The following is a 16,162-nucleotide window of genomic DNA, read 5'->3' on the forward strand; positions in this document are numbered from 1 at the left end:
CTGTTTTGTTAATAGCCAGACTGCATCAGCAGTGATGTTGGACCATGTGGCACTGAAACCTGACAGGTAAGTTTCGGAGACTTTTTGTTGCCTCCAACTTGCCTGCAGTTCTTTAAGGTCACGGCTGATCTGAACCAGGCCTTAATTTGTGTTTTGTGCCAGATCCTCAATGCCCTCAAGTTCTCTATATCAAAATATAACTCCCTCTTTAAGTATCTTGTACTGTACCCTCCAAGTCTAGGCTAGACAATTCCAGACCTGCACTACTGTCTGGAAGAAGGAATCCCTTTGCTTCTCAGATTTAAATGAGTGCTGTTATATTCTCTAACACTGTTCCAAATTTGAGATTGTGCAAATAGTTGAAACATGTTCTCAGCATCTACTCTGTGAAGCTTCCTCAGAATCTTGCATTTTTCAATAAGATCATCCCTCACTTTTCCAGATTCTAATGAATAAAGGCATAACAATTGAGCCATTCTGAATAAGTCAATCTCTTTGCCCCAAGAATCAGCTTTGAAAAGAGCAGTTCAAAATCTGTTTCGAACTGCTTCCATTAGCATTATATTCTTAAATCTGGGGATCAAAAATGTACGCAATAAGCCAATCTTGTATATAATATAATTAATTAATAAAGGTTGTTGGATTTCACAAATACGGTTGGAGACTACTTAAGATGTAGGAGCTGAAGTAGGCCATTCAACCCATTGATTATGTTTTACCATTCAATGAGACCGTTGTTGATAATCTTCCACTCTACTTTGCTACTGTTTGTCAGTAATTGTAGATTCCTTTGCTGATTAACTGTTCATAGCATTCCAGTTGTGATCTGACTAGTGTCTTGCATAGTCTTTCCCCATTTTTATGTTCCATTTCCTTTGAAATAAAGGCCAACGTTCTATTTGCCTTCCTTACAACCTGCTGAACATGAATGCTAGCTTTTTAGGATTTGTGCATCAGGGCAGTTAAATATCCTGCTTCTTTAATATTCTGCAGTCTTTCTCCATTAATATTAATTTCCTCCTCCTCCTCCTCCTCCTCCTGAATTGCAAAATCTCACATTTCCCCACTTTATTCTGTTTACTAGGTTTTTGTCCTGCTCATCATTGTCTTCCCAGCTATTTTTGTGCCTTCTGCAACTTGGCTCCAATAAATTCACTTGCCTCATCTGAGTCATTAGTACATATTTTAAATAATTATAGCTCCAGCACTGATTGCTGTGCAAATCCACTAATTACAGGTTGCTATTTTGAAAATGCCCCATTTTTTCAACTGTCTTCTATTAGTTAGCGAGTCCGTTATCCATGTTAATATACTACCTCCGACACTATGGTTGAACAGAGTAAATGTTGAGAAGTTGTTTCCACGAGGGAAGGAATCTCAGTCTTGGGGATATAGCTGCAGAATAGGGGGGTATTAATTTAAAACTGAGGTGTGAAGAATTTCTTCTAAGGGATAATGAATGTCTGTAATTGTCTACTCCAGAGAGTTGTGGATGCTTGATTGTAAAAAGTAGATTTTTGAAATATCAAGGAGTTGGGGACTATGAAGATCTGGCACAAAACAGGACTTCAAGACTGGGGCAGATCTTCTAGAATGGCAGGGCAAGTTTCAGGAACTGAGTGGCTACTCCTCTTTCTTACGCAAGCTGTCTCCATTGAGGAACAATTTAGAATCTGAAATACACAGGCTGAAGGTGACTGGCCAAAAAAGAAATGGTGTCAAGAACAAAACGTTAACACTGAATACTTAGGATTCCTAGTTGAATGAAAATGATGTTGAGGCATCATTTTTCAAAAGAAATTTGGAATTAAAAAATCATTTGCACGGTTATTGGGGTTGGGGTAGAAACAGAATAGAGGACAAAGTGATTTGGTCTTACAGGGAACCAACATAGGCAAAACAGATTAAATGCCTTTCTCCTGTGTTGTAACTGTTTAATGGTTCTTCTTTGAATTTGTAAGTCTGGTTACTGAGTGGAAAAGAATAAGCAAATCTGTTTCTATTAACCTTTGCTAATTACGGAGCATTGTCATGCGGAGGAAGGGTAAAGCAGGGATACTGTAGCTTGGCAAGTATTCTGGATGTAGGTTTGCTCGCTGAGCTGGCAGGTTATTTTCAGATGTTTCATCACCATACTAGGTAACATCTTCAGTGAGCCTCCGGACGAAGCTTCTTTCAAAAGCGCACTGAAGATGTTACCTAGTATGGTGACGAATTGTCTGAAAATGAACCTTCCAGCTCAGCAAGCAAATGTGCATCCAGAACCTCAACCTGAGCTACAAATCTTCTCAAAACTTGGTGAGTATTATAGGTGGGGCAACAATTGTTGACATTCTGAAATGAATATTGATAATACAAAGGTCAGCAGCATCTATAAAATCAAAGATAGATATGTTAGATATATCATGTCTCCTTGATCAGAACTCAGTCTATTACTCGCAGCTAGGTACGAAAGGTTAGGCCACAAATTCAGTCATAAATTTGTAACCTTCACAGTGTATCGATGGATGCAAAACATACTTTACAATGGGATTCCGTATCACACTTCCAGTTGTCAGTGCTACTTGTGATTACATTGTGCAGTTATTTGTATACAAGTGTGGGCGGCACGGTGGCACAGTGGTTAGCACTGCTGCCTCGCAGCGCCGGAGACCCGGGTTCAATTCCCGCCTCAGGCGACCGACTGTGTGGAGTTTGCACGTTCTCCCCGTGTCTGCGTGGGTTTCCTCCGGGTGCTCCGGTTTCCTCCCACAGTCCAAAGATGTGCAGGTCAGGTGAATTGGCCATGCTAAATTGCCCGTAGTGTTAGGTAAGGGGTAGATGTAGATGTAGATGTAGGGGTATGGGTGGGTTACGCTTCGGCGGGGCGGTGTGGACTTGTTGGGCCGGAGGGCCTGTTTCCACACTGTAAGTAATCTAATCTAATCTGTTCAGAGCATTTTTATGGAAGTCATTTTTCTACTTCAGTTGAAGTATTAACTTTTAATTTTAAAGTATTACATACAACAGCATTAAATAATCAAAGCTAATTTAGTTTACATTTTAGGTATCAATATGTTGGCTAACCTATGTTTTTATTAAAGCAAATTTTCTGATGCTACTGCTTAAATCTGTAGGTCTTGACTATGTAATTGAATATCGTAATGATCAAAAGACGAATCCACAGTTTGTTTGTAAACTGTGCTACTGTAAATCAGAACTCACCTGGTTTTTCCCCCATTTGCTTGGAGCTAAGCACATGACAAATTATCTGGTAAGTATATTTAGTAATAAATAGAATGCTTTGAGCAAGAATCCAGTAAGTTTGATTGTGAACGTAGTAGTTAAAAATAAAGAGTCTTATACTAAAGGAGAATATTATTGAGTTGAAATGTTTTAATACAAAATACTTCCTCACTTGTCTATTTAACCTAAATTGTTCACGTTCTGAGGTAAATGCTTTGTAAAGCAAAGGTATGAAGGGATGTAGGCTAATGGCAGGTATATGGAGTTAGACCACAGATCAGCCATGATGTCTCAGTGGTGGAACAAGCTTGAGGGGCTGAATGGCCTCTTCTTCCTCTGTTCCTGTGATCTGTGATTCTTTCTTCTACTTTTCCACGTAGTAGTTCTGTTAAGTTTCTGTTTCTGTCCTTGAGAAAACTGCTCAACTTCACAGAAATGAAAATCAAAAACCTATGTATCTCTACTTTAGAACCAAAGTTCCCAAATAACACTGATGTATTACAAATATTCATCATATTGCTACTGGCATACATTTGACCAAGATATTCTGCTTATCTATACAAACAGTAAATTGGAAAATTGAACCAAAAGGTGGTAATCTCAAGATTAATGCCAAGCCCTAAACAAATTAGCATGAGGATGAAGCAAATTAGAGATTTGAATGTGAGACTCCAAGATTTATGTAGCAGAAATGGATATCAAATTTATGCAGCACTGGCTCCAGGAATTGGCAAGGAGGCAGTTGTTCTTTCACATGCACTTCACTTGAATTGTGCTCGGATTAATGTTTTGGCTTAATTTAATAACTAGGGCTGAAATGTTTTAGAACTATATAATTGGTGGGGATGGGGAATAAGATGATTGAAATTGGTTGACGTGTATTATTTTAAAAGAGACATAAAGGGACAAAAGAACATGGGACTGATCTGGGTCTTTGACGTATAGAGTATGATAAAGAGGAGAATGTACAGACATGAGGGTACTAGCAAATGGGGCCAGAATAGGGAAAAATAAACATTTAGAACTCTAACTGAAGACACACAGCGTTCGTAATAAAAGTGGTGATATTGTGGCATAAATGGAAGTAAATTTGTGTGATCCAATGGCTGTTGCAGAGATGTGGTTGCAAGGTGATCTCGGCTGAGCATTGATTATTTAGGGGTTATTTAACATCTTGGAAGGACAAAGAGAAAGGAAGAAAAGGATGATGTGTGCAGCAATGAAAAATGATCTTGGCTCAGAACACCAACTAAGGGAATTAGTTTGGGGGTAGATGAGAAATAGGAAGTGAAGAAGCTCTAAGCATGATGCATCCTCATTTTCTACAGTTTGATATCAAAATTCTTTTGCGAATGCTACTTTGAACACCTTGAAATATTTTACCAAGCAAAGCATGCTGTATAAACTAGCTTGCACTGTACCAAATTATCAAAATGACCCCATGTTGGAAGAAGGGCGTTTGATTATATGTTTGTTCTTTTCAGGAAAAGCACCATCCAGGTGCTCTTAAATATGAGGGAGAAAAATTGAAGCCTTCTGAATGGAAAGAATTTGTCTTCAAAAAAGCACTTGAAATTGAAAAGCTAGATGGAAGAGGGAAGGTGACTGTAAGTACAAGTCTGCTTGGAGATTGTTTACTTATAAATTATCTGGGTAAATTCAAGCAATCTAATTGGACTAAATCTTCCAGTCTCAGTCATGAAAAACTGGGTGTAGAACCCGAGATGCGCGTCAGGACTCCGTGGCAGTTCTGGTGCACAAACTTGAGTGAGACATATCCGAAAAGTCTAAACTGCCAGTGGTAAGTTTCCTTATTCCCTGGGCCCTATGCAAATGTCTTAGAATCTGAGGTAAGGGACAGACTAGCAGCATTTACCTGGATAGAAACAGTTTAAACAGATTGAAACTTGGTCTCATACCTTGGTAACCCTGATTTTCCCCAATTATTTCCCCTTGCCGACCAACCAGGTTGTTCCTCACTGACCACCAATTAGGTCATTATTTCTCACCAAACTGACAAACCCTTGACCAGATCCATTTGATGCCCTTTTGTTTAGAATACCCCTAACCCGACCCTGTCCTGTGATCGTCTGACAATCAATTAGACCACCACTCTCTTGCCCACTTTATCCAATTACTAACCCACCTTCATTCCTGCATTGAATGTGATTTTCTGGATACTGTTTCAAATGACGATCTTTTTAAATGTAATCAAGTAAATGAACAACTTTTCTGACAGATCAGCATCAGATGTGGCAGTTGAGCGTCTATATTAAGATTTTTCTTGAGTTTCCCTTGAGTCAGAGCTAGGAACAAGGGGACTATTTCTTAAGCCATGCAGATGACGTTTGATTCACAACTCTCAAGTTATTTCACTGATCTGTCTTTATGGTCATGATGCTGCAGTGCTTTGCATGATTGCTCATGTTAACTGGGACTACTTATATATCTCTTCTATTGACTTCATTTTTTTCAGAGGAATCAGACATTTGACTGCCATGTTTTCCACACATTTCTTTATCTAATTGGTGCACTAAAACTCGGATAACGCTGCAAGTATCATTAATAAGGGCATAAAGTCATGAGATCTAGCATAGTAGATGGACCCTTCAATCCACCTTGCTTGTGCCCTACCTTAAAAATTAGCTTATTTTTTGAAATGCACCAAATAAATACTATGGATGCTGGAATGTCTGAAAAGCAATGGTTTTCTTTTAGTTTCCTGCCACCTTCATATTCATGTTATCAACATTCCTGTTATGTGAACCAGTAGAAAGTGCCTTGGGAGTCTCTGTATAGCACGTCAACTGCATTACACTCAGGCACCTTTTTGGTTATTCCATCAGAAAACTTCAAAGCAGTTAAACCTGACCTGTCTTTTCATAATTAGCAATTACCCTGGTTATTATTTATAAATAATAACACAACTGAGATCAAACTGACTGGCTGGATTTATCCTAGTGCAATTTTTGGAACAAGATTTCAACATTTGCAGTTTTCCAGTATTTCAGCACTGCCCTATATCAAAGTGCAGAGTGTACCTTTCGGTATTGCCCTATATCACTGCATTAGAAGATGATGTCTACTTACCCTCCAGTTTCTACCCTAATTTTCCTCAGCATTCTGAGATGCATCCCATTCCATGTGATGACTTGTTAACTTTTACTCCCTCTTCCAATTTTTAGCTCATCCAGCATGTTAACTGTTTTACTGTCGCTTTGGAATTATTCTCTCACTTGGAAAAGATAAGTGTACCTCAACTGTACACTTTGCTTAATCATCATAGATTCCCTTTTCAAGCTGTAATAGTATCATGCCTCCATGTTTCTGTCTTTTGCTATATATGTGCCTATTATCCCTTTTACGTTAGCCACCAGTTGATTTCCAGCACATTATACAACTCCTACAACTGACTCTACATGCATACACAGGGCAAAAACATTGGTATTATTGATGGAGGGAAAGACTGTGGAGACTGTTCAATGATCCCTGTCCATAGGGTGCACTAAGCTGGTCCTTTTGGCTTGCTAGGATCTGATGCTCTTCAGTCCTCCTCCAGGTACTTTTACTTGCTTGCAGGAAGTTCAGAACGTCTGATGCATACTTGCAAAGTTTGACTTATTGGTTAAAAGCCCCAGCTGACAGCAACTAATAAGAGCAAATAAACTAGTTTTCTTTAGGCATGAATTTTTATTACTGTAGAAACAAGTGCAGCACTTTCCTTTCCAGAGATCTGATTGCTTCTGACCAAATATTCAAACTCACAGCTGTTCAGCTTCTTGGGAGCTAATTGTGGGCAGATAGTAATGGGATATTTTTTAACTGTGGTAGCTATTTGTTATAGATGTAACATGTTGAATATATTTTGCTTGGTTGTGACTAAAGTGGTTGAGATCAATATGAACGTCATCCTCTACCTCATTCAGTGACATCTGCTTGTCAATCTACAGTATGTCTTTTATCACTGCATGATTTTGGGAGAATGTCAGAGTATTTGACATTATTTTTGATCCTGGTCATGTTGGACTTCAAGTTCTTAGCCTTAGATATGTTGGAGCCATGGTGGTGCACTTGTAAATAGATTCCTGCAAGTCATTTCTAATTGCTTATGATAATTAAAAATACATCTACCGAAGAGCTTTATGTGGAATTGCTGTATCCCCAACACCAGTGCAGAGTGTACCTTTCAGTATTGGAATAATTTATCTGGTCTGTCGTGAGTGTGTTGTCCTGCAATAGAATGTACCAAGGTCGTCTTAAGGAGATATCGACCTCTAGAATGGTAGGTTTAAATCTATCATAATGCAGAGTACTTATTTGTTATGTGAGAGTGCATTTTTCAGGGTTTGAAAAATATGCAGGTATTGTGCTGATGCAGGGATGGGGTTAGCGTATCTTTGTGAAGATTCCTGAGAGAAGAGATTTAGTCTGAAAACCTGGGATGTGTGATGGAAGCTGACGAAAGCAAGGAACCTCTACAGGTCATCTTTATCTTGCGATATAGTTATCGTGTGTACATCCTTACAATCCTGGCAGGCAAGCTGAATACTCTTGGATATGTTTATGGAACTGAGAGATTTTGTTCAGCTTGTATTAATTTGACACTTGTTGATGATTTACAAAAAAGTGAAGTCATATTTCTTTGTGACGCCCTTGAGATACTGTGCTCGTGTTTGGCCTTTCCTATGGCTTCAGTGTCATTAGCAATGCATTGAAAAACTGGGATATTCTCTATAAATCGGTCCATGTGCTGCTAAATGATACCCAGATTCAGATTGCCATAATTGTAAAAAGCAATATCCACCACTGTCCCTCTTTGGGAGATAATAAACTCTTGTGAATGGTCCATGCATTTGTGTTTTTGTTTAACTTCCAACGCAGAAAGGTAGAGTCCTAGAGTCATAGAGATGTACAGCATGGAAACAGACCCTTCGGTCCAACTTGTCCATGCTGACCAGATATCCCAACCCAATCTAATCCCACCTTGCCAGCACCCGGCCCATATCCCTCCAAATCCTTCCTATTCATATACCCATCCAGATACCTTTTAACTGTTGGATTTGTACTAGCCTCCATCACTTCCTCTGGCAGCTCATTCCATACACATACCACCCTCTGCGTGAAAATGTTGTCCCTTAGGTCTCTTTTATATCTATCTTTTCTCACGATAAACCTATGCCCTCTAGTTCTGGACTCCCTGACCCCAGGGAAAAGACTTTGTCCATTTATCCCGTTCATGCCCCGCATGATTTTATAAGCCGCTATAAGGTCACCCCTCAGCCTCCGATGCTCTGATGCTTACCCAAAATGTAGTGCCTCACATTTAGGTAAACTCCTTCTGCCACTCCTCAGCCCATTGGCCCATCTGATCAAGATCTAGTTGTAACCTTCGCTGCCCACTACACCTCCAATTTTGGTGTCATCTGCAAATGTACTAACTATACCTCTTAAGACCACATCCAAATCATTTATATAAATGATGAAAAGTATTGGACCCAGCACCGATCATTGATGCACTCCATTGGTCACAGGCCTCCAGTCTGAAAACCAACCCTCCAGCACCACCCTCTGTCTTCTACCTTTGAGTCAGTTGTGTATCCAAATGGCTAGTTCTTCCTGTATTCCATGAGATCTAACCTTGCTAACCAGTCTCCCATGGGGAACCTTGTAGAATCCATTACTGAAGTCCATATAGATTACGTCTACTGCTCTGCCCTCATCAATCCTCTTTGTTACTTCTTCAAAAGTTCAATCAAGTTTGTGAGACATGATTTCCCACGCACAAAGCCATGTCGACTGTCCCCAATCAGTCCTTGCCTTTCCAAATACATGTACATCCTGTCCCTCAGGATTCCCTCCGACAACTTGCCCACCACCAATGTCAGGCTATAGTTCCCTAGCCTGTCCTTGCTACCTTTCTTAAACAGTGGTGCTATGTTAGCCACCCTCCAGTCTTCCGGCATCTCACCTGTGACTATTGATGATACAAATATCTCAGCAAGTGGCCCAGCAATCAGTTCCCTAGCTTCTCACAGAGTTCGAGGATACACCTGATGAGGTCCTGGGGATTTATCCACTTTTATGCAATTTAAGACATCCAGCACTTCCTCCTCTGTAATATGGACATTTTTCAAGATGTTGCCATCAATTCCCCACATTCTGTATCTTCCATGTCCTTTTCCACAGAAAATACTAATGCAAAATACTCATTTAGAATCTCCTCTATCTCCTGCGGCTCCACACAAAGGGTGCCTTGCTTTGATAGGCCATATTGGCTCCCTAATTACCCTTTTGTCCTTAATGTGTTTGTAAAGTCCATTTGCCAAAGCTATCTCATGTCCTCTTCCTGCCCTCCTGATTTCCCTCTTAAGTATACTCCTACTGCCTTTATACTCTTATAGACAATAGGTGCAGGAATAGGCCATTCTGCCCTTCGAGCCAGCACCACCATTCATTATGATCATGGCTTCACTCAGTCTATCCGATCTATACTTGACATATGCTTCCTTCTTTTCCTTAACCAAGCCCTCAATTTCTTTAGTCATCCAGCATTCCCTAGACCTACCAGCCCTTCTTTTCACCCTAACAGGAATATACTTTCTCTGGATTCTCGTTATCTCATTTCTGAAGGCTTCCCATTTTCCGGCTGTCCCTTTACCTGCGAACATCTGCCCCCAATCAGCTTTTGAAAGTTCTTACCTAATACCATCAAAATTGGCCTTTCTCCAATCTAGAACTTCAACTTTTAGATCTGGTCTATCCTTTTCCATCACTATCTTAAAACTAATAGAATTATGGTTGCTGGCCCCAAAGTGCTCCCCCACTGACACTTCAGTCACCTGCCGTGTCTTACTTCCAAAGTGTAGGTCAAGTTTTGTACCTTCTCTTGTAGGTACATCCACATGGCAGTCCCAGTCTGTTTGGAAAGTTAAAATCCCCTAACGTAACCACTCTATTATTCTTACAGACAACTGAGATCTCCCTACAAATTTGTTTCTCAATTTCCCTCTCACTATTAGGGGCTATATAACACAATCCCAATAAGATGATCATCCCTTTCTTATTTATCAGGTCCACCCAAATAACTTCCGGGAATATCCTCCCTCAGTACAGCTGTAATGCTCTCCCTTATCAAATGAAACCTCTCTCTCTCTCTCTCTCTCTCTCTCTCTCTCTCTCTCTCTCTTTCTTTCTCTCTCTCTTTCTTTCTCTCTCTCTCTCTCTCTCTCTCTCTCTCTCTCTCATTCCGCCCCCCACTTGCCTCCCTTTCTGTCCTTCCTGTAGCATTTGTGTCCCGGAACATTAAGCTGCCAGTCCTGTTCATTCCTGGGCCATGTTTCTGTAAATGCTATGATATCCCATTCCCGAGTTCCTTTGCCTTCCCTTTTTGGCCCCTTACGTTGAAATAAATGCAGTTTAATTTATCAGTCCTACCTTGTTCCCTACTTTGTCCCTACCTGCCCTGTCTGTTTGAGTCACTTCAGTTCTCAACCATACCAGTTTCAGATTGATCTCTTTCCTCACTATCTCCCTGGGTCCCACCACCACCACTACCCACCCCTCCAACCCCACCACCTTACGAGTTTAAATCCTCCCGAGCTGCTGTAGCAAATCTTCCTGCCAGTACAGAGGAACCTCGATAATCTGAACAAGGTGGGCGGGCACTATTTCGTTTGGAAAATTGATTATTTGATTAATTGATTCAATGCCTTTCCTCTGGGGATTCGGAGTTTTCTATTCAGTCTGCCCCCCCTTTTCAGGAGACTAGCAGTACAGTGAGCCCTCGTCCAAACCCCATCCACCACCGAGGGAAGGAGAGGTGGGGTTGGTGAGTCTCTGAATAGTGCGTGTGCACTCACACACACTTTTTTACTACAATGTTTTGACAGGTTCCACCTTTGCCCTGTACAGGACAATGTTAAAGAGATTATTTTGGGAAAGGGGTATTTAGGGTTCACCACTGTGTCGAACTCCAGGGAGAGTGTGGGAAGAGAGGGGGTTTGGGAGGTTGGGAGTTCAGTCATTTTGTGACAGAGCCTGCGCTCCCATCAGTCCAGGACTATTCTTGGCAGCACTTTTAATTACTGTAAATAAAATATGCGATCGGTGTTGGACACATGTCTTTGTAATGTTTCTGTTGGGACCTTGAGATCTCCTTTGTATAATCCGATTTTCAGATAATTGGTATTCGGATAATCGAGGTTCCTCTGTATATTAATTCCCTTCTTGAACAGGTCACTTCTACCCCAAAAGGGATTCCAATGATCCAAAAATGTGAATCCTTCTCCCATACACCAGCTCGTTAGCCATGCATTCATCTGCTCTCTTCTATTCCTGCTTTCACTAGCTTGTAGCAACGGGAGTAACCAGATATTACTACTCTCGAGGACCTCCTTTTTAAATTCCTGCCTAACTTTCTGTAATCTCCGTTCAGAATCTCAACCTTTTTCCTTCCTATGTCGTTGGTTCCAGTGACCTCCTGCTGGCCCCTCTCCCCCTTGAGAACATTCTGCACCCTCTGAGACATCGTTGATCTTGGAGCCAGGGAAACAACACACCATTCTGATTTTTCGCTGCTGGCCACGGGCACATCTGTCTGTACCTTGGACTAAAGAGACCCCTAACGCAGTCAATAGATAATAGGTGAAGGAGTAGGCCATTCTGCCCTTCGAGCCTGCATCACCATTCATTATGATCATGGCTGATCATCCTCAATCAATATCCTGTTCCTGCATTATCTCCATAACCTTTGATTCCACTATCTTTGAGAGCTCTATCCAACTCTTTCTTAAATGAATCCAGAGACTGGGCCTCCACTGCCTCTGGGGCAAAGCATTTCACACAGCCACCACTCTCTAGGTGAAGAAGTTCTCCTCATCTGTCCTAAATGGCCTACCCCTTATTTTTAAGCTGTGTCCTCTGGTTCGGGACTCGCCCTTCAGCGGAAAATGTTTCCTGCCTCCAGAGTGTCCAATCCTTTAATAATCTTATACGTCTCAATCAGATCCCCTCTCAGCATTCTAAATTCAAGCGTATACAAGCCCAGTCGCTCCAATCTTTCAGCATAAGATAGTCCTGCCATTCCAGGAATTGACCTTGTGAACCTACGCTGCACTCCTTCAATATCCAAAATGTCTTTCCTCAAATTTGGAGACCAGAACTGCAAACAATATTCCAGGTGCGGTCTCACCAGGGCCCTGTACAGATGCAGAAGAACGTCTTTGCTTCTATACTCAATCCCTTTTGTTATGAAGGCCAGCATGCTATTAGCTTTCTTCACTACCTGCTGTACCTACATGCTTGCCTTCATTGACTAGTGTACAAGAACACCCAATCTCTTTGTACTGCCCCTTTACCTAACTTGACTCCATTTAGGTAGTAATCTGCCTTCCTGTTCTTGCCACCAAAGTGGATAACCATATATTTATCCACATTAAACTGCATCTGCCATGCATCTGTCCACTCACCTAACCTGTCCAGGTCCCCTGTAATCTCCAAACATCCTCCTCACATTTCAACCTGCCACCCAGCTTTGTATCATCAGCAAATTTGCTAATGTTACTATTAATACCATCTTCTATATCATTAATATATATTGTAAAAAGCTGCGGTCCCAGCACTGATCCCTGCGGTACCCCACTGGTCACCACCTGCCATTCCGAAAGGGAGCTGTTTATCACTACTCTTTGTTTCCTGTCAGCCAACCAATTTTCAATCCAAGTCAGTACTTTGCCCCCAATACCATGCGCCTAATTTTGCTCACTAACCTCCTATGTGGAACTTTATCAAAGGCTTTCTGAAAGTCCAGATGCACTACATCCACTGGATCTCCCATGTCCATCTTCAGAGTTACATCGATCTCTTGGAACCTGACGTACCCTTCATTGCATTAGAGTCGATCTCAATACCAGAAACTTGGCTATTTGTGCTACATTCCCTTGAGAATCCATCACCCCCTACATTTCCCAAAACAGCAGACTTGTTCAAAACAGAAATACCCACAGAAGGCTCCTGCACTACCTGCCTACCTCTCTTACCTTTCCTGGAATTAACCTATCTATGTGACTGTATTTGTGACTTTTCCCCCTTCCTACAACTGCCATCCATCACATCCCCTTGCTCTTGTAAATTCCTCATTGCCTCTAACTGTCTTCCCATCTGACCCATTCGATTTGATAGGATTCACAACTAATGGCATTTATTGCAGATATAATCCTTAGTAACATGTAAACTCTCCCTAAACTCCTACATCCGATGAACATATCTCCCTACTAAAGGCCATTTTTGCTTCCTTCAATCGACAGACCTAGAAAATAGTCTTATTCCTCTCTAAACCACTGCTCCAAGCTAACTTAATATTTATGCCTCTAGGAATTCCCTGGCTGTTCTCTGTTTGGCTTGTCCTATAATAGTAGTGTTGTCCCAGTCGAATTCATGTTGCTTGTCATCTGCGTGTGTGGCTACTAAGGATAGCTGGTCGTGTCGTTTCGTGGCTCGTTGGTGTTCATGGATGTGGATCGTTAGCTGTCCTCCTGTTTGTCCTGTGTAGTGTTTTGTGCAGTCCTTGCATGGGATTTTTGAGCAAAACCATGAGCAAAACCAATGTAGGACAAGCCAAATAGAGAACAGCCAGGGAACTCCTAGAGACATGGTACTCATCCACAGATTCAATCAATAAGCACACTGACCTGGACCCAATATACCGACCACTGCAGCGGACAACTGGAACTGACAACCGAAAGCAGCAGATTCAAACCACTACAAATGCCGGAGGAAAGATCACAGAAGCGCTTCACAGGAGGCTCCCAAGCACTGAGGATGTCACCTAGACAGGGGACGAAACGTCTGCAACACAAATTCCCAGCTCGGCGAACAGAACCACAACAATGAATTCAAAGAACAAAGGCAGTAACTGCATGTTTACTGCTGTGTCAGTTAGCAGTGTAGATGTCCCTCGCTCTCTCGCTCTCTCTCTTTTGCACTGACCTCACCATGTGCTTCCTTTGTCTGTTCCTTTCCCTTTTAAAAAGTGCTGTTGTTTTGACTTTTTTCCCCCAAAGTTTCAAGACAATGCAACAGCGTATAAAATAGTAATTGCTGCTCCTGGATTTCGAGGAAATCACCTCCAACACCTAAAATACCTCCAGCAGCAGCCAGTTACAGCCAGAAATTTTTCCCTTCCTCCATCTTGGATCACCTCCTACTTTGAGGGGTTTGGAGCATTAGCCACTGAGCAGTGTTCTAAAATATTTTTCTAATGCTTTATACCAGCTGCTCTCATGTGTTTTCTGGTATTATGTTGGTTCTTTTGTAATAGAATCACTCGAGTGGGATTCTTACAGAGAAAAGGTAACCTTTTCATTACAGCTCCATTATAATAATTAGGGTTCTAGAGATATATAGCATAGAAACAGACCCTTTGGTCCAACCTATCCATGCTGATCAGATATCTCATTTAATCTAGTCCCATTTGCTGGAATTTGGCCCATATCCTTCTAAATCCTTGCTATTCATATGCTCATCCAGATGCCTTTTTGATGTTGTAATTGTAGCTGTCTTCACCACCACCTCTGGCAGTTCCTGCCCTACATGCACCACCCTCTGCGTGAAAACATTGCCCCTTAGATTCCTTTTAAATCTTGCCCTCTAGACTTGGACTCTCCTACCCTAGGGAAAAGATCCTTGTTATTCACCTTATCTATGTCCCTAATGTTTTTATAAACTAAGTTTGGTAGAAACCTTTTTATAAACCTCTGCAAGGTCACTGTTCAGCCTCCTACACTAAGTGGAAATAGCCCCAGCTAAGGTATGGTCTTGGCTTTATCACTTAACAGGCTGATTGACTAATTGACTTTCCTTTTAATTGCAAAGTACATTATGGGGCTCGCACATCATATGATGTAATGTCACACAGAAATCATCACTTAGCTTTCTTAAAGATGCATTCTTGCTTGCTCATACATGTAATATTACAACAAAGGTTTCTGTTCCTGCATCCTTTTCAAAGTTTAATTTATAGTGCTTCATACTTTTCCTGTTAGAAATGAAAAGTGACTGGTTCTATATTAAATGTTGTTGGCGTATAACATTCTGAATTCAGTTGCAGTTCTCCTCTTTGTGTACTGCATTACAGGTATCCCCCGCTTTTCGAAAGTTCACTTTACGCCACTTTGCTTTTATGAAAGACCTACATTAGTACTTGTTTTCACTAACCAAAAGAAACCCGAAGAGGGTTTTCACTTTTACAAAAAGCGGTGACCTTTTCCCCATATAAATAAAAGCTTCTTCGCTTTATGCTGTTTCGGCTTATGAAAGATTTCATAGGAATGCTCTACTTTCGGATAACGGGATACCTGTACTATATAGCTTTATTGTCTGCAAGCTTCAAGAATATACTGTATGTGCCCTCGTTCAGGTTATTAATGTATGTGAAAAAGTGGAATGTTCTTAATGCTGATTTCTGAAGGACAATACTGTGTACATACATCCAATCTGAAAAAGTAAAAAACTACTGCTATTCACTACAATCAGTGTCTTAACTAGTTTTCATGCCGGCGCTGCCTGTTTCATCCCTTCAATTTTTGAAGTAAGCTTCTCCAACTTGTCTATTTATGAGGTATTACCTAAACACCTTTGAACATCCATATGCACAAAATCAATTGCATTACCATCAATCATCTTTGTTTCTGCATCAAACAACTAAAGTAAAAGATGTAATTTATTATGTTGGCAGAATGAATAAATATAAATTGACATTTACCATGTTAATTGTTTGCTCTTCAAGAGTTCCAAACAATCTGCTTTCAGTTATTGTGCTGTGTCGACTCTGTTAAAGGCAGCAAAGTCTTCAGCAGTATAATGGTTTGCATTTTATTCACAGCATGGAGCTCCAAGGGGATTTGTGAAGCCACCTTTAAGTGCAAATTTATTTTTAAAC

At 40.9% G+C, this 16,162-nt stretch overlaps 1 protein-coding gene across 2 annotated transcripts in view; it reads left to right on the plus strand.

The window, feature by feature from the left end:
• The window catches only part of LOC140480552 (uncharacterized), an 88,276-nt gene that overhangs the window by 24,847 nt on the left and 47,267 nt on the right, over positions 1-16,162 (plus strand). For both annotated transcript variants that reach the window (XM_072575523.1, XM_072575524.1), the window contains exons 6-7: positions 3,117-3,253; positions 4,710-4,832. In XM_072575523.1, coding sequence (XP_072431624.1) covers positions 3,117-3,253; positions 4,710-4,832 — 260 coding nt within the window. The remainder of the gene's footprint in view (positions 1-3,116; positions 3,254-4,709; positions 4,833-16,162) is intronic.

This window comes from Chiloscyllium punctatum, chromosome 8, assembly GCF_047496795.1.
Source record: "Chiloscyllium punctatum isolate Juve2018m chromosome 8, sChiPun1.3, whole genome shotgun sequence".
NCBI classification, from domain to species: Eukaryota; Metazoa; Chordata; class Chondrichthyes; order Orectolobiformes; family Hemiscylliidae; genus Chiloscyllium; species Chiloscyllium punctatum.